The sequence below is a fragment of the Lynx canadensis genome, chromosome B4 (genome assembly GCF_007474595.2).
Source record: "Lynx canadensis isolate LIC74 chromosome B4, mLynCan4.pri.v2, whole genome shotgun sequence".
Classification (NCBI taxonomy): domain Eukaryota; kingdom Metazoa; phylum Chordata; class Mammalia; order Carnivora; family Felidae; genus Lynx; species Lynx canadensis.
The window spans coordinates 118,820,653-118,844,764 of NC_044309.1; the positions used below are offsets into that span (position 1 = coordinate 118,820,653).

General features: G+C 35.4%; 1 protein-coding gene across 5 annotated transcripts in view; it reads left to right on the top strand.

The window, feature by feature from the left end:
* TMPO (thymopoietin) overlaps nucleotides 1–17,701 on the top strand; it is a 32,365-nt gene extending 14,664 nt beyond the window's left edge. Inside the window, exons 4-9 of one of the 5 annotated variants that reach the window (XM_030323458.2) lie at nucleotides 5,509–5,606; nucleotides 12,376–12,495; nucleotides 12,595–12,690; nucleotides 13,105–13,215; nucleotides 14,272–14,360; nucleotides 15,175–17,701. In XM_030323458.2, coding sequence (XP_030179318.1) covers nucleotides 5,509–5,606; nucleotides 12,376–12,495; nucleotides 12,595–12,690; nucleotides 13,105–13,215; nucleotides 14,272–14,360; nucleotides 15,175–15,460 — 800 coding nt within the window. In that variant the 3' untranslated portion in view covers nucleotides 15,461–17,701. Of the gene's footprint in view, nucleotides 1–597; nucleotides 2,472–5,508; nucleotides 5,607–12,375; nucleotides 12,496–12,594; nucleotides 12,691–13,104; nucleotides 13,216–14,271; nucleotides 14,361–15,174 lie in introns of those variants that run through there. The other 4 variants (XM_030323459.1, XM_030323461.1, XM_030323462.1 and 1 more) reach the window with 4 other exon arrangements.
* Nucleotides 17,702–24,112: the final 6,411 nt, after the last annotated feature.

A 24,112-nucleotide genomic window follows, 5' to 3' on the forward strand; every position in this document is an offset into this window, starting at 1 on the left:
CATGATATTATTTTGAACTTTTAAAAATGTATATAAATATAATGCTAAATCTTATTACTTGCTTTTCTCCATTCTGTTAATACTATTGAGATCTCATCTTACTAATTTATTACTTATATGTCCATTTTATTTCTTGCAATTAATATATAGTGGTAGTATTTAGAATACAATCTCCATTTTCTATTGGTAGGCATTTAAATTTATAGTTTTTGCTAGATAATGTGATCTCAGGGCAACTATGAAAAGCAAACATTTTGACATGTTATTAGTAGACTATTTTAAGAAAATTTGACCATAGTTAAGTATTTTTTTTAACTAGTACATGAAACAATGACCTTTCTATAATAAGAACAACTTGATATTTATAAAGTTTTAATTCATATGACTTGTTCGTCAATTTCATGATTATTTAATTTGACCCAAATTGCTTATATCTCCATAAGCATTGCCTGCCAGGGCACAGAGTGTCAGATTGGTTGTTCAGAATATGAAATATAGTTTTTTCCTTCAACAGCACTATGTTAGCAAAGAGGCAAAAAAATAAATCAGCTTAAACACAAGTAATGCTTAAACTTCCTGCCTCTTTTGCCTCTACAGGAAAGAAGAAAGAACACAAGAAAGTGAAGTCCACTAGGGATTTTGTTCCTTTTTCTGAACTTCCAACTGCTCCCTCTGGTGGATTTTTTCAGGGTATTTCTTTTCCTGAAATCTCCACCTGTCCTCCTTTGGGCAGGACTGAACTACAGGCAGCTAAGAAAGTTCATACTTCTAAGGGAGACCCACCTAGGGAACCTCTTATTGCCACAACCTTGCCTGGCAGGGAACAGTTGCAGAAGTTAGCCTCTGGAGGGAATTTGTTTACTTCCTCCAAGTCTAGCCATGATAGATGTTTAGAGAAAAGTTCTTCGGCATCATTTCAGCATGAACTCGCTGCCATGTTGGTCTCTGCTGCAGCTTCTCCTTCACTGATTAAAGAAACCACCACTACTTGCTATAAAGATATAGTAGAAAATATTTACCGTGGAGAGAAAAGTGGAATTCAACCATTGTGTACTGAGAGGTCCCATGTTTCAGATCAGTCAGTTCTCTCCAGTGAAAGGAAAGCACTAGAAGAGTCTGGGAGCTCACAAGTAATTTCTCCACCACTTGCTCAGGCAATCAGAGATTATGTCAATTCTCTGTTGGCCCAGGGTGGGGTAGGGAGTTTGCCTGGGACTTCAAACTCTACACCCCCACTGGATGTAGAAAACAGATGGAAGAGAATTGATCGATCTGATTTTCAAGAAACCGAATCTCTGTCTCCTCCACGAAAATTCCCTAGACTCAGTGAAAAGTCAGTAGACGAAAAGGATTCAGGTTCCTTTGTGGCATTTCAAAATACACCTGGATCTGAAGTTATGTCTTCTTTTGCCAAAACTGTTGTTTCTCACTCACTCACTACTTTAGGCATAGAAATGTCTAAGCAGTCACAACATGAGAAAATAGATGCCCCAGAACTATCTTTTCCCTTCCATGAATCTATTTTAAAAGTAATTGAAGAGGAGTGGCAGCAAATTGACAGGCAACTGCCTTCATTGGCATGCAAGTATCCAATTTCCTCCAGAGAGGCAGCACAGATATTATCAGTTCCAAAAGTAGATGATGAAATACTGGGGCTTATTTCTGAAGCGGCTCCACCCGTAGGTATTCAGGCAGCTTCTACTGAGTCTTGTGATAAACAGTTGGACTTAGTACTTTGTAGAACATATGAAGCTGCAGCATCAGCATTGCAGATTGCAACCCATACTGCCTTTGTAGTTCGGGCTCTGCAGGCAGACATCAGTCAGGCTGCACAAATCCTTAGTTCAGATCCTAGTCATATGCAGCAGGCACTTGGGATTCTGAGCAAAACATATGATGCAGCCTCATTTCTTTGTGAGGCTGCATTTGATGAAGTAAAGATGGCTGCCCATAGCATGGGATCTGCCACTTTAGGTCGCCGATATCTCTGGCTGAAGGACTGTAAAATTAATACAGCTTCTAAGAATAAGCTGGCTGTTACTCCTTTTAAAGGTGGAACATTATTTGGAGGAGAAGTATACAAAGTAATTAAAAAGCGTGGAAATAAACACTAATAAAGTTAAGAATAAAGACACCTTATTTGATCTTTAATATGGGGAACATAGCAGCTTTTCTAAGAAGTTCAAGTACTTTTAATTGCTTTTTGCCAGGATTTTCTTTAAAGATCTTTTTAGTCTCCAGATTGGGCTGTTTTCAAAGTCAAACTTCTGCCTATCAAATTACAGTATAAAATTGCCTACATAGTACTGCCTTTTTTATTTTTTAGGTTGCTGTGATAGAAAAAGCCTGATATAAACAATTTAAAGAATCTTTGCCTCATATAGTTCACTCTCTCCTGTTTTACTTAAGATTTTACAATTCTCCAAAACTAAGGAAATTCCACTAAATAGAATATAAGTGGAGTCTTCACAGATTTATTTATTTTTTTTTTTTTTTTTTTTTTTTTTTTTTTTTTTTTTTAAATTTTTTTTTTTCAACGTTTATTTATTTTTGGGACAGAGAGAGACAGAGCATGAACGGGCGAGGGGCAGAGAGAGAGGGAGACACAGAATCGGAAACAGGCTCCAGGCTCTGAGCCATCAGCCCAGAGCCCGACGCGGGGCTCGAACTCGTGGACCGCGAGATCGTGACCTGGCTGAAGTCGGACGCTTAACCGACTGCGCCACCCAGGCGCCCCTTCACAGATTTAAATATTACTAAATATCTTTTCACTTTCTGGAACTTGTCCACATTTTTTTTTTTATTTCTCACTTTTGTTTTTTTTACTTCTGTATTCCTTCATAATATTCTAGATCAGTGCAATTCAAAGTGCCAGTCTGCAGACAGTCACTGATCTACAGACAAGATAAGTATGCACCAGAATTTGGATCTAGAGGCGCTTTTTAGATCAATGACAGGGTTTATTTTTGTGGCAAAATTTTATTGATGAAACAGTGTGCCAATTTACATTCCAGTGCAAGTGTCTCATTTCTATGAAGGACTGGTAGTAAACAGTTCATGGACCATGCTTTGCAAAATACTGCTATAAACAGGGTGACTGGGTGGCTCGGTTGGTTAAGTGTCCAACTTTGGCTCAGGTCGTGATTTCACAGTTTGTGAGTTCAAGCCCTGTATCAGGGTCTGTGCTAACAGCTCAGAGCCTGGGGGCCCGCTCAGATTCTGTGTCTCCCTCTCTCTGCCCTTCCCCCATTCATGCTTTGTTACTCTCTCCTTCAAAACTAAACATTTTTTAAAAATACTGCTCTAAACAATAAAATTCTAAAAGAGTACATTCTCACTATCACTGTAGTTTGTCAGATGAACTAGACACTGGAAAAGTGGGGCGCTTTTTTTTTTAAATAACACTTTCAAGTTATGTTGTGGTTCATGGATGATTAGACTTAATCTAAATTTTGAAAGCAAATTTGTTACTGGTTTTTAAAAAATTTTATAAGAAATCATATTATACTTTGTTTGTATAAAGCAGTATATTCTGTTTTCATTTTTATGACTGTAAGATGAGTCTAACTGTAGAGGCATTTGATAATCAAATTTCTTTGTATTCTTATTGAAAATAGTAGTATTAAGTATCAGCAAAGTATAGTCCCTTTGGTACTCCTAGCCATTACTATATTCTTATTATACGTGTCCATCTTTGCAGCTTCTTGGGAGTAATTTTGTTTGTTATTTGTCTTCTGGAATGTACATGTATACATGTACCTACTAAGTGCAATGTGATTTTTTTAAATGTATTACTGTAGAATGCTTCTGCAAATTCAATAAAGTTGTAATTTGAACAGTATTGTGTGGTCTCCAGAAACATGTTGTATGTGTGTTTTATTCTCAGAGTTGCAACAAGTTAGGTATTTGTGGATGAACATCCCTTTTCCATTTCTTCATTGAAACTCTCTTGAGATTCCAGTGGTATAGTTGAAAATATTCTAAGTATTGTTTTGTGGTTTTTCTTCTGTTAAACACTATGTTTTTATTGGCTGTTAGAATTTAAATTTGTGAGAAGAATTACTCTGTGACCAGATACCTTCATTGTTTTATCCATTTCTGCTCAACTACTACTGGGTTCGTTACTTTGTGATTTCTAATTTTTAGATTCGGAGTTAATAAAATATAAGGTTTATAATGCTAAGGATTATCCTAAACATAAATATATTAATAAGTCCATTTAATAGAAGTTTGGGGTTGGGGGGTAGTGTTGGTACCTTAATCCTAAGTAAAGATTGAACTATTTGAGCTAAGATGGTAAAAATCACTGTTTATTTTTGGGGAGACTTGCAAGTAGACTGTGGACTGACTAGTACCAGACTAGATAATTAGCAAAAACATACCTATCCTGACTACTTTTTTTAGCACCAGTGCATTGGGTTCATGCAAAACTAAGCTTTTTGTTTAAGAATTGACTCCCATTTCTGTTTCTGGTAGGAAAATAATCTAACTTAAATTTTTGGTAATAGAAGTTTTAGTAGTAACAGTGACATTGATTTTGCTATACTTTGATAAATGGCCACAAAATGTGGAAGTTAACTAAAATTTTTACAAGTCTTTAAAAGTCTAGCTCTTCTGAGGCACCTGGCTGGCTCAGTTGGAAGAGCATGCGACTCTTGGGGTCATGAGTTCAAGCCCCATGTTGGGTGTAGACATTATTTAAATAAATAAAACTTAAAAAATCTAGCTCTTCAAATGGTGACAAAAAACGAAGGCTAGGTGAATGGAACATTGAAGACTATAAAAGATATATTTGAGTTGTTGGCATCGTGGTGATATGCTAACTAATATATATGCACTAGCTTCTCTTCAAAGAAATGTTTTTTATTATGGAGAGGAGGAGAAATGACCTGTGAGTTTTATTTTATGTAAGTGGGATTCTTCTAACCTCAGTTGTACCCAGGTTTTTTATAATCACATCAAATCAGAAGGGAGGACTTTTAAACTGCCCTAAAGTATTAATGTCACCACATCTATTTATTATTATTAGAGGCTTGATACCATGCAGGTATTTTCAGCCTTAAAATTCCCTATAGCTTTTGTTCTTCCATATTTCAAATTTTAATAGCTAATCTTTATTCATATAGTAGTTATGCACTGTATGGACAAAAGAATGGTAACAACTGTGTTTTAATGTCCTTTTCCCACATCCAAGCTGTTTTGAGTGAAAAGCCTCCATGGGCAGTTTGAATTCACTTTATGTTTTAGGCTACTAGATCCAGAAAAAGGAGAGGAGAATAAATCGTAAGGAGTGGGGGAGATAAACAAATATGAATAAAATATGAATGGGGAAGTAAACTTTTTAAAGACAGAAATTACAGTTGAACAGTTGTAGTCTATTGAGGTAATAACCAGTAGGTAAACTTGTTTTAATAAGAATGTCTAAAACGAAGGTTCCAGAGTAGTGAGGATGACATTGTAGTTTATTGTGTAGTTCCGAGAGTAATGTTTCTCCGATGTTATTTCCAGACTCTAAAATAGAGCTCAAGCTTGAGAAGAGAGAACCACTAAAGGGCAGAGCAAAGACTCCAGTAACACTCAAGCAAAGAAGAGTTGAACACAATCAGGTATCTTTAGTTTTCTGATCGCTGTGTTCAGGTATAAATAATCTGACAGCACTAATTTGCTTATGTCCTTGCCTTTGGTTAATAGTTGACACCCAAATTCCAGCCCTCAATGAGGTGTTCATTCCATTGTTCATTAAATGGCCTTAGAAATCTAAACTTCATGTTTTTTGTCAGTAGCATAGCCTGTACTTAACTGCAAGAGCCTAGTGTTTAATAAATGTCTCATTTGTGTTTGATTCTGTGCTAAGTGTGATTCAAAGCCAGTCATACTTTCAAGGGAAATATTTTAAAAGGTTGGAAATGCCTAAGCATTTTTTTTTTTTTTAAAGGAAAGGATGGATTTTATATTGTATCTTTGTCTAGATTTCTAATTTTGCTTCTACTTTTGCTGGTCTTCTGTGGCTTTTCCCTCAACTCTGAAGCTAGTCTGTTCCTAAAACCATACTTTTCTTTCCTTATTTGAGGTGAAAATTCTTTTTCATTTGTGGGTGAGGCAGGGTACAGTTTTTCAAAAGGAAAATGTAGGAAACTAAAGAGAGAACTAATAAGCACAGGTATAACTGAACTAACAGAGAACAAATTATTGACTCTAATCTTGCATTGATTTGGCTGACCTTTACAAGATAGCTATCCATAGAGTCATTTTCCTTATCCTTAATTTGTCTAGCTGGAAGATTTGTCTAGTTGGTTATTTAACTTTTCCATCTTCTCTTTGGCATTTTAAAGTCACACATCCTCAGAGGAAGTTCTTGATTGCTTAAGCTATGTCTGCCTTGGTTTGATGTACTTGATAAGTTGAATTTCAGAACTATTTGTTAGAAATAAGCTTGGGGATTGCAGAGAATGTATAGAGCACTCAATGAAAGATTTTGTTTAATACAAAACCAGTACTGCAATAAACATATTATTGCCCTTTTATTTAGCAGCAGGGACATGCTGAAGAATAAGGAAATAACATGAAAAGAGAAATTAGGAAGAATCTGGTGATGGACAATGAAATAGACCAGCATGGAGAATTTTGGTTCTCAGTATAAAGGCAGGATGGTATAGTGCCATCAAGAATGCTTGACTGGTCAGATAATAGGTAAAAGGCAGGTTGGAGGATGGTATTAAGTATGGTTTAATTGAGTTGGAGAATCTAAACTGAGGGACAGGATAAATACAGAGTAAATTTAGGAGATGATAGTGGCCTTCTTAAACATCAAGAAAATTGGAGGGAAGTGTTTAAGGACCCTGTACTCAGAGAGTGTCACTTGTTTTAAGCGTTTTACCAGTTTTGTTCATCTTCCCGTGTACCCTCTAGCTTTTTAAATTCCTTTTGGTTTTATTTTGCTTTTACTGTAATATATTAAAGTGAATCTCTAACATAATTTCATACATTAAAATGTCAGTACTTTCAGTATGTATCTCGAAAAGATAGCTGTTTCATATATACATATATAACACTGATACTATCACACCTAATAAAGTCATTAATTTTTTCATATCTGTTCAAATTTCTCCAGTTTCAGAAATACCTCTTTTATGATTAAATTACTCAAATCAGGATCCAAGTAAGCTACACATACCATTTGGTGATTTTTGTTTTGTTTTGTTTTGATCTCACAAGCCTGTAGCTATCTCCACTCCCCTCTATTAATTTGGTGAAGAAACCAAGTCAGTTCTCCAGAATTTCCCATATTCTGGTTTTGGCAGATTGCTTCTTCAGTTGTCATTTAATTTCCTGTTCTGTAACCCTATATGTCCTGTAGACTGGAAGTTAGACCTGTGGTAGGGCTGTGTACTAGGCTTTCTGTGATGATGGAAATGTTTTTTATATCTCTTGTCCGTTGGGGTAGCCATTGGCCACATGTGGCTATTGAATACTTGGAATGTGGCTTGTGCAGTTGAGAAACTAAAATTTTAATTTTATTTAACTGAAATTTAAATAGCCACATGTGGCTGGTGGTTACCATATTGCACAGCATCAAACTAAAGGATTGGATAGATTCAGGTTCAGTTTCTTTGACCAGAATACTTCATAAATGGTGTGGCTGTCATACTGCATCATTTCAGAAGGAAAACAATGCTAAATTAGTAATAGGTTCAGATGTTGAAAGCATGACCCATCCATTTTAAAGTTCCACATCACCCTTTCATTTAATGGTTATGATAGCCATTTATGGTTATTGCCTAGAACCACTATGTTGTTTGAGGTTATAAGGTAGTGATTTTTCTTATTCTCTTATTCCTTTACATCTATAAACTGGAATTCTTTTATAAAGAACTTTTATGGGGCTCCTGGGTGGCTCAGTTGGTTAAGCGTCTTGACTCTTGGTTTCAGCTCAGGTCATGATCTAGCCTCTCTGTGGGTTCGAGCCCCGTGTTGGGCTCTGTACTGGTAGTGCAGAGCCTGCTTGGGATTCTCTCTCTCCCTCTTTCTCTGCCCCTCCCCCACTCAAGCTGTCTCTCAAATAAACTTAAAAAAAACAAAAACAAAAAAAACTTCTTTCATGACCTGCATAGTTACTTTGAAATAAAATTCACACAAGAGAGCCAGCATACTTTGCCAACTTTCAAATTAAAGTGCCCTAGTCACTTTGAGAGGTGATCAATAAAATATTTCTTAACTAGCATGGTTTTCATATATTTCATTTATGAATCAGTTACACGCATCATTCTTTTTCCATGTTCAAATTGTGTCATCCTTATTCAGTGGGAATTACTGAGTTGGTTTCTGTGTCCTTTTATTGACGCTGTTTGTCTTTGATAGTTTCTTGTTTCCTAGCACAGTAAGATGTCCCAGGCTCATGTATATTTCCTGCCTTTTACCAAATCAGACATTTTTTCCAAAGAACCCTAATCTTTTTCATTGAAAACATTTGGAAGCTACCTACAGTGGATGCTAGGTTGTGCATTTCTGCTGGGTTGTCATTGCTTTCAGCCCTTTTTACTAGGAAGAGCTAGGAGTACTTATTTTTTAGGAAAACATAAATCATGAATTCGTCAAGTTTGTGAATGCTGTCTAACTTATGGATGTTCTATCTGTATCTCTTTTATGCTGAGTATCTTGGTTCTTAAAACGTGAGTTACTTAGTTTCACTATACAGATGTTTCTAAATAATACAGTACTCTTGATAATAAGGCAGGTAAAACACAGTTTGGGTTTTTGGTTTGTTTGTTTGTTTGTTTGGGCAGTTTTTCTTGTCGTTAGGGCATAAAATCAAAATATTGTGCTTAAAGTCACGAGTGAATTTTTTTTCTTTCATACAGATTTTTAAATGTATATGGTTTTATTTAGGCATAAATAAGAGAGTCAGAAATCTGGACTTTGTCTTTGTTCCTTTTATTTATAAGTAGCTATTTCTGTTAACTTTTGGTTAATATTTTCTTTTTGAAAATATTAAGGGAGCGCCTGGGTGGCTAAGTAGGGTAAGCTTCCAACTCTTGATCTCAGCTCAGGTCTTGATTTCAGGGTCGTGAGTTCAAGCCCCGCATAGGGCTCCATGCTAGGCATGAAGCCTACTGTATAGATGTATACATTTATTTTTGCTCCTCTTCTTACATAAAAGGCAGTGAATTTTGCACATTTCTACCTGTTAATCTAAACACATATCCTGAGGATCACTCCATATCAGAATACAGTATGGCCATCGTCCTCATTGCTCTGTACCACTGCATGTTATCACATTTTATAGATGTACTGGGATTTATTCAGCCACTTTACTTTTGGTGGATATTTGGATTATTTTCAGTTATGCTGTTTCGATAATACAAAGATGAACTGATGAACAGCCTTACACATATCATTTCATATTTTAGCCAATTTATCTTGGGGAAATCTAGAGGTAAAGTTACTGGGTAATTTTGCTCGATGTTATCAAATCTCCCGCATAAGAGTTAAAACATTTCACACTCCCACCAGCATTGTATGAGAGTACCTTTCTCTAATGGAGGAATAGGATTCTGTGTTTTTTTTTAAATTAATATGAGTAACCATATTACTCATATTTCACCTAATAAATTAATAGTTATTCAGAGTAAGGTGGCTTTTAATTAATACTATTTCTTTTTATAACTTCGTTTTGTGTAAATTTTTGCTTAGAGCTTGTATTTTTACTGACAGATCTATAGCCTTTTTTTTATAGCCCAGCTCCTGCATTCTTTTGTGCCTCAACTGCCTACTGTCTTCCAAATAACTTTTTGCCTGATAGCATATTGAAAGGCAATGTAAGGTTTTTGTTTCTGTCTCCTGTTTTTCTCCTGATAAATTCAGGAGTTGCTGGAGAACATCTTGCTGAAAGTAGATGAAAGTTGCAGTTAGTATTTTGGCAACAGTATACAGCAATCACGTTAACTACTAATTTTACATAGGAATGTTTTTCATTCTTTTCAGTCAGTAATCGTCACTTGTTTATAGTGGATTCTGATAGAAAAAAATCTTCAGAATATTTTTTCTGGTGTGTGAAGAGTTCTCCATTAGTTTTCTGTGAAGATGATTAATTCTCAATTAGATGATGATAGTCAAAGAACTAATAAAATTAGTTGATAGTCCTCAACCAAAGAATTTAATAAACCTGGACAAAAGGAAGTATATATGATTTATAGTGAGAAGTGTCTTTCCCACCCCTTTCCAGCTATTCCCACCCCTTTCCAGCTATTCCCACAGGCAACCAAGGTGTTTCTTGTGTTTCTTTCCACAGAAGAATATAAAGAATATTTAAATGGAACTTGACCTTTAATTCAAGGATAACTAATAGAAATGTAAACATGTAATTTTTTTTTATTAACCATAGTAGTTTCAGTAGATGTTGGTAAAATTTTTGATAAATTATTTCAGTTCAAAATATAACAAATGGAAAATCCTGGAATTTGGGAGACAACCAATTTTAAGGAAAGGGGATATTTTTCCACATGCCACCTTCATGGCTGTAGATAAAATATCTGGTCTTTATATTTTATCAGTTTTATTAGCCCTTTCAAGAAATGTAATTTTTAATTCTTTGGGGAGTTTTAAAATAGTTAATATACACTGATAATACCAGATACACTCTCAAACCATAATATTTTTAAAATACTGGTTCTAATTTTATTGGCATTGAGCAATTGACTATTAAAGAGGAAGCATTACTGAAAGTAGTTTTAAGAAAATACTTTGAGATAGCATCATAAGTCAGTTATAGTATCTTAAACCGGGTGTCCTCAACCCTGGCTGCACATTAGAATCCCCTCAGGAGCTGTAAAAATTAACTATGCCCAAGCCCCTTCTAGAAGAGATTCTGACTTAACTAGACTAAGGTGGGGTTGGGGGCATTTGATATCTCTTAGAAGCTCCCCACTTGATACTATGCTGCCAGGATTGAGAACCTCAGATTAAAACTATTGTTCCCTTCTATTCAAATAATCAGGAATTTAACTGTTAATAAACATTTATCATATTTGTGTGTAATTTGTTTACGCATTTGTCTTTTGATCAATCTTAAGTTTGCATTCAGCACATATTTTCTGATAGCAGGAAAAGGAACCCAGAGTTTCTAATTATGAGTCAAAGAGAAACTCTTTAATACTAATCCCAAATATAGATAAATAAAAAATTAGATAGGAGACTATGTTTGTACCTTGTGGGGTTTAGGTAGTAATGTTTCCAGCTAAATAAGGATGCTTACTGGATGAGCGCCCTTGTCTCAGGATGAGAGTAAAATACATCTGTCTTTAAAATTAATAGGCACTGAGTTGGATATAAAAACCTCAGTTATCTAGATAAAATATTAGCTTGAAAGCAGAAGTGACAATATAAGCACACTTTAGTATAATACTAACCATTGATAGATGTTCTGTGGTTAATTTAAAAGAATCATCTGGTAATTGTGGCTTCAAAGTTGAGTAAGTTGCTACTTGGAATGCAGAATCTCAGGTCCTGCCCCAGAGCTGCTGAATCAATAATCTGTATTTTAACAAAAGCTCCAGGTGATGGATATGCACATTAGTTTGAGAAGTACTAGTCTAGTGGTTTTCAAACTATTACGTAAGAACTACTAAATTATTTTTTAAATGAGGAAAAATCAATTGGCTTTTCAGGGAGAAAGGAATCTGGGACTGGAAGGTACCAGTGGTCCATCACTACTGCTATCTCTATAGTGAGAAGTGTAGGTTTGGCACTTGACATTATAGGCTTGTGTGTTTGTGAAAGAGGTAACTTACCACCAGGTTCTTCTTGCTCAATTTTAGTATCTGTTTCTAAGAAAAGTTTGACACCTGGGAACTTTTACGTTCAGATAGTTGTGTGTGGATTATAATTTAAACTGAACCTTTAAATAATCCTACTTGAAAAGGACAATGTTTAATTTATGCTAACAATTATAAAATTTTATTTTGTTTTAAAAGGAAATGGGCTTGTTATAATAAATGACTTTATTATAGTCATGATCAGCCTGCTTTTTGTTTAGACAGCCAAAGAGGTGCAGTTAGGAAACAAGAACCAAATAGCAAACAGCAAGTCACAGAAGGAGCAGTGATAAAATTATGTGCTTTTCTCCTTCTCACTCATATTACAATTTGTAAGCTCCTATAGTTGGATGCTTTAATGTATTTTACCATACTTTTTAGCATTTTCCAATGCCTACATACTGGTTTAGTCAGTACGTTTAGAAATATGTTGAGGGCATAGCATTGTTTGCAAATGCTGGCATTTGGAGATTTTTCATGACTTCTCACTGTGCTAGGTAATGTAGCCATTATTAAGGTGTTTGATGTTAGAATATGACTTTTTAATGTGTCGATACTTGAATAGAGCTATTCTCAAGCTGGAATAACTGAGACTGAATGGACAAGTGGATCTTCAAAAGGCGGACCTCTGCAGGCATTAACTAGGGAATCCACAAGAGGGTCAAGAAGAACTCCAAGGAAAAGGGTGATGCAAGGCTTATTGCTTAGAATTGGGTTTTCAGATTGGTAGGGCTTTAGTGATTATTTTATATTTATTGTTTTTGTTTTGTTTTCAAACTAACAGGTGGAAACTTCAGAGCATTTTCGTATAGATGGTGCAATAATTTCAGAGAGTACTCCCATAGCTGAAACTATAATGGCTTCAAGCAACGAAACCTTAGTAAATATGTTTCATAAACTATACAAGTGGTATTCTTTGTAAATTACCCTTTAATTAGAACTGGGGAGGTGGTAAATTTGGCAAATCTCAAATTTGTGTTTTTAAACATTATATTTTAAACTCATTTTCCCCATTCTGAATTTCAGAATTTTTCAATATAGTCAATTTAAATATATCAATTTGTACAAGAATCCTACCTAAGTATTATAAGGAAACTTTTTTGCTAAAATATTTAAAAAGTGCTAAGGCTTCACATGTGAAGCATTGAATATGTTCATTTCTAGGTTCTTTTGCCTAAATTTTTATTAAGAGAAAGTATTGAATATTACAGAAATAGAGTATCTTTTTTTTTCTTTTTACGTGTCTTTGTTATGTTTGGATAATTCTGAGTCTGAATAATTTGAATCTTGGCAGGTTGTCAATAGGGTGACTGGAAATTTCAAGCATGCAGCTCCTATTCTGCCAATCACTGAATTCTCAGACATACCCAGAAGAACACCAAAGAAACCATTGACAAGAGCTGAAGTAAATGCATAAAATTTAGATCGATGCTATCATTGATCTTTTAAAGAGGAAATTTTTTATATTTGTCTTTTGCAGTGGGAGGGAGCAGAGCTTTCTTAATTGGGTGTGTGTGTGTGTGTATGTGTATGTGTGTGTGTGTATATATATATATATACATATATATATATATACATATATATGCATATATTATTTTAAAGACATACTTTTATTAGTGACAGTCAAAAGTAACTAATATAGTATGATATGCTAATACTATCAGCTTGCTACCATGTGCCTCTTAAGTTCTACCTTTCAAGGGAGTATTCATTTTTGTGCTGCTTCTAATGTGTTCTCTTTGTTATGGATGTGGGTTGAAAGTGTTTCTGGGCTGTTGGGGAGGCTATTCTATCTTTTCACTGAAAGGTCAAATAATGGGACTTTTAAGTGACTTTGTATGATGCTTGAATTGATTAACTCCTGTATACTTAAGCTTTGAAGTACTAACTGCATGATGCATTATAATTTTAATGAATTTGTACTGAAGGTGGTTCTGATCTGGGCATAAAGGTAAACAAAATAAGCAGGTAATTTAAAAAATCATTTTGTGTTTTTTAAGTTAGGAAGATTGAATCGACTCACATATACTAAAACTTTTTAGGATCCATGTTAATTTGATATCTTCTGTATTTCATCAGTTATTACAAAATTCTTAACGGAAGAAGAAACAGTGTACTCTTAATATTAATGAAAAGCATGGGAAATCCAGTGGGGGGAACTTAACGCTGCCATATTAACTATACTGGATTTTAGTTTGAGGGTGGTTTGGGGTTGTTGTTTTGTTAGCTTGAATGTGTGGCAGTCCCCTGCCCCCATTACCACATTAACATATCTCCACAGTGAAGAAATTTGAGGAGAGCTTTGGAAGTGTATGGATACTTGAGCAATGATGGATTTAGAAAGGGGAGTGATAAAAGCTGGGGCAGACTTGAATGCATTCTGTTCTCTGAAACTTCTTTTTAAATTGTGTTTTAATTGCACATTTACACTGTTAACTTGTGGTTGTCTGTTTCTTATTAGGTGGGAGAAAAAACAGAGGAAAGAAGAATAGAAAGGGATATTCTTAAGGAAATGTTTCCCTTTGAAGCATCTACACCAACAGGAATTAGGTATTCAGATACATTAAAACAAGTATTAGTGTATTCTACTAGGGTATTTTTATTTATTTACTTATTTATTCCCACCTTTATTGAGGTGCAGTTGACATAAAAGTTATATCTACTTAGGATATACAACATGATTATTTCATATGCACCTACAGGAATTTTAACCTTTTATTTTTAATTGAAATATGGCTAGCATATAATAGGGAAGTTATGATTTTTATTCTTCACAAGGTTATTGTACCCATGTTTTCAGAAGTAAACTGTTCTTTTGAGAGCAGTGTAATTCCAAGTCACCAGTTCATATTCTTGAAAGTTGAGTCAGTTTCAGAATTAACTTTGATAAGCTGAAGTATTATAAATAATTTGCCTACTATCTAATTCTCCTTTTTCTAATTCTCAGTTTGTTATATAAACAGAAACCTCGAAGGAAGTAAAAAAGTTTCCCTTTTCTAGTTGAAAAGGCTGTGTTTAGAGAACTCCTGAATTATTTCCTAACTGAACAAATCACACCAAAGTACCTTATTTTTTTCCTCTCATCCTCTAAATATATTGGCTCTGAAAAGCCTTTAAGGAAACAAGTTTAGTGAATATCAGTGTTCTGAATATTTTCTAATAGAATGAACATCCAACATTTTAAATGAAAAATGTACAGAAATTTTAAATAGGCTGACCTCACTGTTTACATGTGACCGTTTTCTACTCTTATCTCAAGAAATGTGTTTGAAATTAGGAAGTGGTAATGAGATTTTATATTACATATCAGAATCATGACTTTTATCTAAATTTATTTTTTTCTTCCTGCTTTTACTCCCAACAGTGCTAGTTGCCGCAGACCAATCAAAGGGGCTGCCGGCCGGCCATTAGAACTCAGTGATTTCAGGATGGAAGAATCTTTTTCATCTAAATATATTCCTAAATATGTTCCCTTGGCAGATGTCAAGTCAGAAAAGACAAAAAAGGGACGCTCTATTCCCATGTGGATAAAAATTTTGCTGTTTGTTATTGTGGCCATTTTTTTGTTTTTGGTCTATCAAGCTATGGAAACCAACCAAGGAAATCCGTTCATTAATTTTCTTTCTAATAGCTCTGGAAAATCCAACTGAATGATATCTCTTTGGCACACTCAATTTGGTCTCCTTATTTTTTCTAATAACTGTATAAAAAAAAATTTGTGTATACTTGTTGACTTGAGAACTAAAAATAATGTGATTTCACCTGAATAAATGTAGTATTCCATTGAAAAGCAAAGCAGGATATATAAATGGACTTCATTTAAATGTTTTGGACTTTGGACTAGTAGGAGATCACCTCGTGCCATATAATCTTTTTTAGCTCTGGAACTTTTTTGTAGGCTTTATTTTTTTAATGTGGACATCTTATTTCACTTTTGAGAAAAATGTATATTGTTTTTGTGTATTTGGGAAACAAGGGCAAAACATGATAGTATAATGTGAAGCTACACATTTAAATACTTTGAATTCTTACAGAAAAGATTTTAAGAATTCTCTGCTGTATAAAAACTTTACAGATATGTGAAACATGAAATTTGGTAAGAAAAAACATAACTTGGGTTGTACTTTTTGTAATTGCCATAGGTTTGATGTGTTTATGGGGGAACATACAGCAATAATCTCTTCTGTAACTTTTATTAATAGTAATTATTATAGCCCTATTGTACTCACTTTTTAAAAGATTTCTAGTATCATGAATGTCCTACTTCAGTAAGACCCATTTAAATGCTGTTGATATTTTAGCAGGGATCTTTAGCGCAACATACACGTTTTAGAGAACTGTTAGCTGGCTGTACATGTTTTTAGAAACTGTTTAGCTAGCTATAAGGCTGTAATTGGAAACCTGTACTTTTTATTTACAGTGAGACATTCTGTCCAAATATTTCTTAGATAAATAAGTGTGTGTCTGTTTAGAAGTTAGAAACTTTAAACACTGGTCTTAGGTTCCATTTGGGTTTATTATTGCATTGTCTTCTGTTAACCAAAAACAAAATTTGCCTGGTTTTTTTTGCCCAATATTTCCCAACAAAATTTGATTTAAGTGCAGAAAGTATTTACTTTGAAATGACATAGTAAGCTTTTCTTAGATACAAAGTAGTTAATACATAAATTTGTAAACTTTGAATATGAAGTGGGCATTATGATTTTTGTATACTCTTGAAATGGTTAACTTATCTTTGTGGTTGATTTATTTTATTTTTTAGCTAAAACTTACCTCATGTATAACTTGGTTAAGTAAAATAGTAGGTAATTGAAATTTTAGTAGAATCAAGTAAAACAAAAATTCATTTGAATTTCAACTTCACAGTCATTGACCATAAAGCACACTAAAGATGTAAGTTATTTTAAATATCATCTGGAATAAAAAGATACTTTTAAAGTAAAAAGCTTAATATGTATATTTAGACCACACAATTTTGATTTCATTAGCTGTATTCTGATATTTAGCTTCTAAATATCTTGTAGACATTTTTCACTTACTTTACAGTTGATCGGAAACATTTGGTAGGTCTGGTCCCACAGGGGAGTGGAAAACTTACTCCTAGATCAGAAATGCTTGCCTCTTTGAGTAAAAGTGTTTCTTTGAAATGAGCCACAGAGGGGGCACATTTTACTCATCTTTTCTACAGTACAGTAATAGCAGTCTAGTTTTTCTTGTTTCTAAACTTTGCTTCCCATATAGTTTTCAATCTTTTTTTTATTATTAGAAATTGTGAGAAACATTTAATGATTAAAAATATGGGAAGATAATCAAACTTATATGTGTGTAAGATCAATTTTCTAATAGGAAAGGTATGGTCCAAAATAGTAAAAAGTAGGACCAGGTAAAATATTTAGTCTTTTTTTTTTTTTTTTTTTTTTTTTAATGTGTACTTGGTCTTTTGTCTGTGTCTGTTTTATTCCACTAGAATAAATGTGTCCTTGATGTAAATGCAAAGCATTTCTTCCTGATTAAATTGTAGATGTAGACTTTACAATATAATTCAATAATAAAAAAGTAATTAACCTCTAGTTTTGTCATTGTAATAAATGCTTTTTAGATAGCACAAACTATAAGATGCCTGATAACATTTCTTATGTGATGTTTATGGATTGTCGAGTTTTAGTTCTTGTTTCAGTTTGCTCCTTAATGTTTTGCTTCTAATCATTTCATAATCAGCTCCTCGTTTGTTCACGGGTAAGCAGCGTATAGCCATTATACTCACAGAATGATACAGGGAAGCTTCCAGAGGCACCTCCCCAACTCTACAATATAGTGATATAGAACAATATAACATCCTTTTCTAAGTTAGTACTTAATCTCTGACACTCACTGTTAGTCTTGCTTTGAGATGAAGCAAAGATGTTGCCAAGGTGTAGTTAGCATGGAGCTATGATCATAAGATGAAAGTTCTCTCTCCATTCATGTGTTCCCCAAAGGTGATTTTATTTAGTGATTTTTAAAGGAATATACACACACATACATATACATACTATAATTAGTACATAGCATTAAAGGCTTACCATGCTTATTAGATGCATACCATGTGCTAGATACTGCTTTATGCACTTGATAGATATTGACTTAATCTTTATAGTAATCCTATGAAGTAGATATTTTCTTACTCTGTCATTACAAATGAAGAAATTAATGCTCAGAGGGGTTAAGAAATTTGCTGAAGTTTGAACAGCTGGGATGTGATTACATACGATAATTGGTCTGATTACATATATGGCAGAGGGGATATGAAAGACTAACACTCTACATACACACTGTATACCAGTTTTCTTGTTCAGCCTTGCTTCTACAGTGTTGGTGCCTCTAAGTTGCAAACTTCATTAGGGATTCTTTAAGCTTCACTTCTAGTTTTAATCTTTCTCTGCAGCCATTTAAGTTTCATTCCCTTTTACTTTAAAAAAAAAATAAATTTGACATAATACATTGTATAAATTTAATGTGTATGTGTTATTTTTATACATTTATATATTGTAATATGCTTGCTGTTGTAGTGATTTATCACATTATGTAATTATGGTGCAATATGGTTGTTTATACTGAAGACCAAGCATTCTTCATAAATAATAGAATCTCTATTCAAAGTCCAAAGTTTGCTGAAAATTATTTTTAGTTTGGCATCATAATCATAGTACCTTAAAATACATTGATCAGTGTCACCTTATCATGAATTGTATACCAACTTTTAATTGCACTTTCTCCTTAAATTTAAAACAAAGATCTCAGGGGTGCCTGACTGGCTCAGTTGGAATTGCATGTGACTCGATCTCAGGGGTTGTGAGCTGAAGCTCCACGTTGAATGTACAGATTACTTAAATAAATAAACTTAAGACTTCAAATAAAAGACTTTTTTTAAATAAAAGACTTCAAAATAACTCTTGCGATTAAATTATATTATTAATTTCCTTACATATTTTCTGATTTATATTTGCACACCCCATTTTTTAAGTTTCATTTTCTTGTTTTTTTGTTTTTTTTAGGTTTTATGTATTTAGTTTGAGAGAGAGAAAGCGAGGATGGGTGGGGTGGAGGGAAAGAGAGACAATCCCAAGCAGGCTCCACACTGATAGTGTGGGCTCAATCACGACCATGAGACCACAACCTGAGCCAAAGTCTGACACTTAACCAAGACTGAGCCACCCAGATACCCCTTCTATTTTTTTTTTTAAGTTTATTTATTTATTTTGGAGAGGGAGAGCATGGAAGAGGCAGAGAGAGGGAGATAGAATTCCAAGCAAGCTCTGTACCATCAGTGTGGGGCTCAAACTCATGAACTGAGATCATGACCTGAGCCGAAGTCAGACACTTAACCACCTGAACCACCCAGGGGCCCACATTTTTTTAAATTAATTGTTTATTATTTTTGAGAGAGAGTGCACACGTGGGGGAGGAGTAGAGAGAGAAGGAGATGCAGAATCTGAAGCAGGCTCCAGGCTCTGAGCTGTCAGTAGAGTCTGATGGGCTCAAACCCATAAACTGCGAGATCATGATTTCAGCCAAAGTGGGATGCTTAACTGACTGAGTCACCTAGGTGCCCCAATATTTAGTTTTGAAAGAGAGAGAGCAGGGGAGGGGCAGAGAAAGAGGGAGACACAGAATCTGAAGAGGCTCTAGGCTCTGAGCCGTCAGCACAGAGCCCGACACGGGACTCGAACCCACGAACCATAAGAGCATGACCTGAGCCCAAAGTTGGACACTTAACTGACTGAACCACCCAGGCACCCACATTTTCTTTTTTTTTTTTAATTTTAATTATGGTATAGTTAATAGTTTCAGGTGTACAATATAGTGATTTGATAGTTTTATGCCTTCTCAGTGGTCATCAAGATAAGTTTACTCATGGAGTTCCTAGGTGGCTCACTTAAGCATCCAACTTGATTTTAGCTCAGGTCATGATCTTGCGCTTTGTAGGGATGAGCCCCATGTCAGGCTCTGTGCTGACGGCGTGGAGCCTGCTTGGGAAATATCAGTGTACTCTTAATTCCTTTCACCTATTTCGCCCATCCCCTACCCACCCACTCTGGGAACCATCTGCTTGTTCTCTGTGGTTAAGAGTCTAATTTTTGGTTTATTTTTCCCTTGTTGATTTCCTAAATTCCACATATGAATGAAATCCTATGGTATTTATCTTTGACTTTCATTTAGTATTTTTTGACATTCACTTTTTTCACATTTTTGACTTTGACATAGCATTATACTCTAGATCCATCCATCTGTTGCAAATGTTAAGATTTCATTCTTTTCTATGGTTGAATAATATTCCAGTGTGTGTGTGTGCGTGTGCACACACTACATATATATACACACCACATCTTCTTTATCCATTTATGTATCAGGGGACACTTGGGCTGCTTCCATAATTTGACTATTGTAAGTCATGTTGTGGGGTGCCTGGGTGCTCAGTTGGTTAAGTGTCCAACTCTTGATTTCAGCTCAAGTCATGATCTCTTGGTCGTGATTGAGCCCCACATTGGGCTCTGTGCTGAGCTGAGCGTGGAGCCCGATTAAGATTCTCTCCCTCTACCCTTTAAGTTTATTTATTTTGAGAGAGAGAGCACTAGCAGGGAAGGGGCAAGGAGCGAGAGATGGAAAGAATGAATCCCAAGCAGACTGCACTGTCACTGCAGCCCCACCTGGGGCTCAAACTCATGAACCCACAAACTGTGAGATCATGATCTAAGGTAAAATCAAGAGTCAGACACTCAACCAACTGAGCCACTCAGGCACCCCACTGAGTTTTTGATTTAGCCATTCGGACAGGTGTGAAGTGCTATCTCATTGTGCTTTGGGATGCATTTCTGTGATGATGAGTGAGTGATGATGAACATCTTTCCATGTGTCTGTTGTCTATGTCTTTGAAGAGATGTCTGTTCATGTCTTCTGCCAATTTTTAATTAGATTACTTGGGGGTTTTTTTCATAATGAGTTGTATAAGCTCTTTATATATTTTTGATGCTAACCCTTTATCAGGTAATGTCATTTGCAAATATCTTCTGTCAGTAGGTTGTCTTTTGTTGATTGTTTCTTCTGTTGTGCAGAAGCTTTTTATTTTGTTGTCCCAATAGTTTATTTTTGCTTTTGTTTCCCTTGCCTCAGGAGACACCTAGAAAAGTGTTTCTGTGGCTGATGTCAGTGAAATTACTGCTTGTGCTCTCTTCTAGGATTTTTATGGCTTCAGGTTTCACAGTTAGGTCCTTAATCCATTTTGAGTTTATGCACAGGGTAAGAAAGTGGTCCAGTTTTATTCTTTTGCATATGACTATCCCGTTTTCCCAGCACTATTTGTTGAGACTTTTTCCCATTGCATATTTTTGCCTTTTTTGTTGAAGATTTTCTATTTCTTAATCTTCTCCATTTTCATACTGGGTTTTGAAATATATTGTCTTTGACATCTCACTTCTCCCGGTTTTCATCATTGTAAACATTTTTAAATTCCCTTCAGTAATAGTCTCAACAGAAAGTGGCAACTTGATCAGTCTTTCACCTTGAATTAGCAGTCACAGAGTGCTTTTCAAAGTTTATATACCATCTTCCTCCCACAAAGATTTGGGAAGGAGGTAGAGAAGGAGACCCCGAGTTTTGAGTGCAGGGTGACTCCCAACAGATCAATTCTGTTTTGTTCTGGTATAGAATCGTGAGTTTAACTGACATTTGATGGCATTTATGCTACATGCACAGTGGGTTTTTTGTTGTTGTTGTTTAATGTTTATTTATTTTTGAGAGAGAGAGGGAGACACAGAATCTGAAGCAGGCTCCAGGCTCTGAGCTGTCAGCACAGAGCCTGATGCAGGGCTGGAACTCATGAACCATGAGATCATGACCTGAGCCAAAGTCAGATGCTTAACCAACTGAGCCACCCAGGCGCCCCAACATTCACAGTGTTTTTAAATTGATTGCAAAATTTTATCACCTACTTCAGCAAATATTTATTTGATGCCTCTGTGTCGGGTATAATTTTTGGCTTGCAGGATGCAGTTTTAGAAATGTCTTTGAACTTGTCTTAGGCACTCTTATGAGAAGTAGTTTTGTTTTTAAGTTTTTGTTTTTTTTTTTTTTTTTTTTTTTTGAGAGACAGAGACAGCATGAGCGGGAGAGGGGCAGAGAGAGAGGGAGACAGAATCTGAAGCAGGCTCCAGCCTCTGAGCTGTCAGCACAGAGCCTGATGCGGGGCTCAGACTCACAAACCACGAGATCATGACCTGAGCCAAAGCCAGCTGCTTAACCAACTGAACCACTCTGGCGCCCCGAAAAGTAGTTTTAAAAAAGAAGAAAAAAAAAACCATTTGACTGTTTCAACTAATAGCAATATAGGTTTATCAGCAGTTTCAATATTGTTGCCTATTTTCTTTACCTAATTGAAGGACATTAGTAATGTTTAACCTTTGTAAGTCAAAGGACCAAAAATTTGTCAGAGCTTATTGGGAATAAATTATGAAAATACAATTCTTTTTTTTTTTTCATTGTTTTTAATGTTTATTTTTTGAGAGAGAGAGAGAGTGCAAGAGTGGTAGGGCAGAGAGAGAGGGAGACACAGAATCCAAAGCAGGCTCCAGGCTCTGAGCTGTCGGCACAGAGCCCGATGTGGGGCTTGAGCTCACAGACTGCAAGATCATGACCTGAGCCAAAGTTGGAAGCTTAACTCACTGAGCCACCCAGGTGCCCCTAAGAAATAGAATTCTAATCAAATGTTTTTATACTAAATCACTATGGACTTTATTGTCCAGGATTTAACATATTGATCTTGTGACTGAATAATTTGAAATTGTGAGGCAGTGTAAAATGTATCTGTTTTGTCTTAGTAACAGAAATTAGCATATCATGGTTATGGCTTAATTAGAAGAAATAAGTTGTCTGTTAGTATGTAACCTCAAGACTTAGCAACTTAAGACAATTTTTGCCATTTGTATGGGTCAGAAATCAGGCAGTGACTTGGTTGTGTGGTTTCATGACTTTGTAGTTAGAGCTGCAGTATCATCTAAAAGCTTGATTAGGGCAGAATCTTACTCAAGCTCACAGGATAGTGGGTAGGCCTGAGGTTCCTTACTGAGTTCCTCCAGCTGTTGGGTGGAGACATCAAAGGTTACCTGAGTGCCCTCATGATGTGGCCGCTGACTTCTCCCAGAGCAATCCAAGAGAGACAGTGCACCCATGATTGAAACCACAGTATTTACATAATCTAGTCTTGGAAATGACACACCATCACTTTTTTCTATATATTCTGTTGGTCTTACAGAGAAGTGAAAATACAGAGAAAGTATTAACAAAAGAGTGAGGACCAAGAGGCAGGGGTGATTAGGGTGCATCCTGTGTGGTCTGGCTACCACAACTGTCTTAAACTGACAAGTTATATGAATATTTAACTTGGTCATTTGGAGACTGTTAAATACTGCTTTGGAATTCATATTGACGTTTTCTTTGTTCAGTTTCATATGTTCATCATTCCAAAAATTGATTATAAAATTAAATGAATGAATAGCAATAAGGCTGGAGAGAGAAGTAGATTTATCACTCAGAGGTAAATTCAATAGACTTGATTAATAAGATGGTCAGAGAGGACTAAAATTACCTAGAAATGTTTTACTTGGTTGGCCTAGTGGAAGGTGGTGCCAGTCACTGAAAGAATTCTAAAAGAACACTACATATAGGTAGGAAGAAGATAGATTTTGGGTTTGAATATACTGAATTTGATAACCCTATGAGAAATACTAGCATCTAACACAATACTTGACACGTAGTAAGCACTCAGATACTATAGGAATAAATCTAGATGAAGATCATCTGTTGGCAGTTAGGATCTGAAGCTTAGAGAAATTAGGAATAGTTGGGGGTCCATAGAAAGTGATAAATTCTGGGGCACCTGGGTGGCTCGGTCGGTTGAGCATCCGACTTTGGCTCAGGTCATGGTCTCTTGGTCTGTGAGTTCGAGTCCCGCGTTGGGCTTTGTGCCGACAGCTCAGAGTCTGGAGCCTGCTTCAGATCCTATGTCTGCGTCACCCCTGCTCATGTTCTGTCTCTCTTCGTCTTTCAAAATTGAATAAATGCTAAAAAAATTTTAAGAAGAAAAGAAAGTGATAAATTCCAAGTGATGGGAATGTAATATCCACAGATGTGGAAGTGTGAAAGAGCTAAGGATGATTATCCATATTTAAGGAATGGAATGAATGATGAAGGAAGACTAGAAGCATGCAGTTGTCACTGAAAAGAGCATTTTTTAAAATTTTTATTTAAATCCAAGCTAGGTAACATAT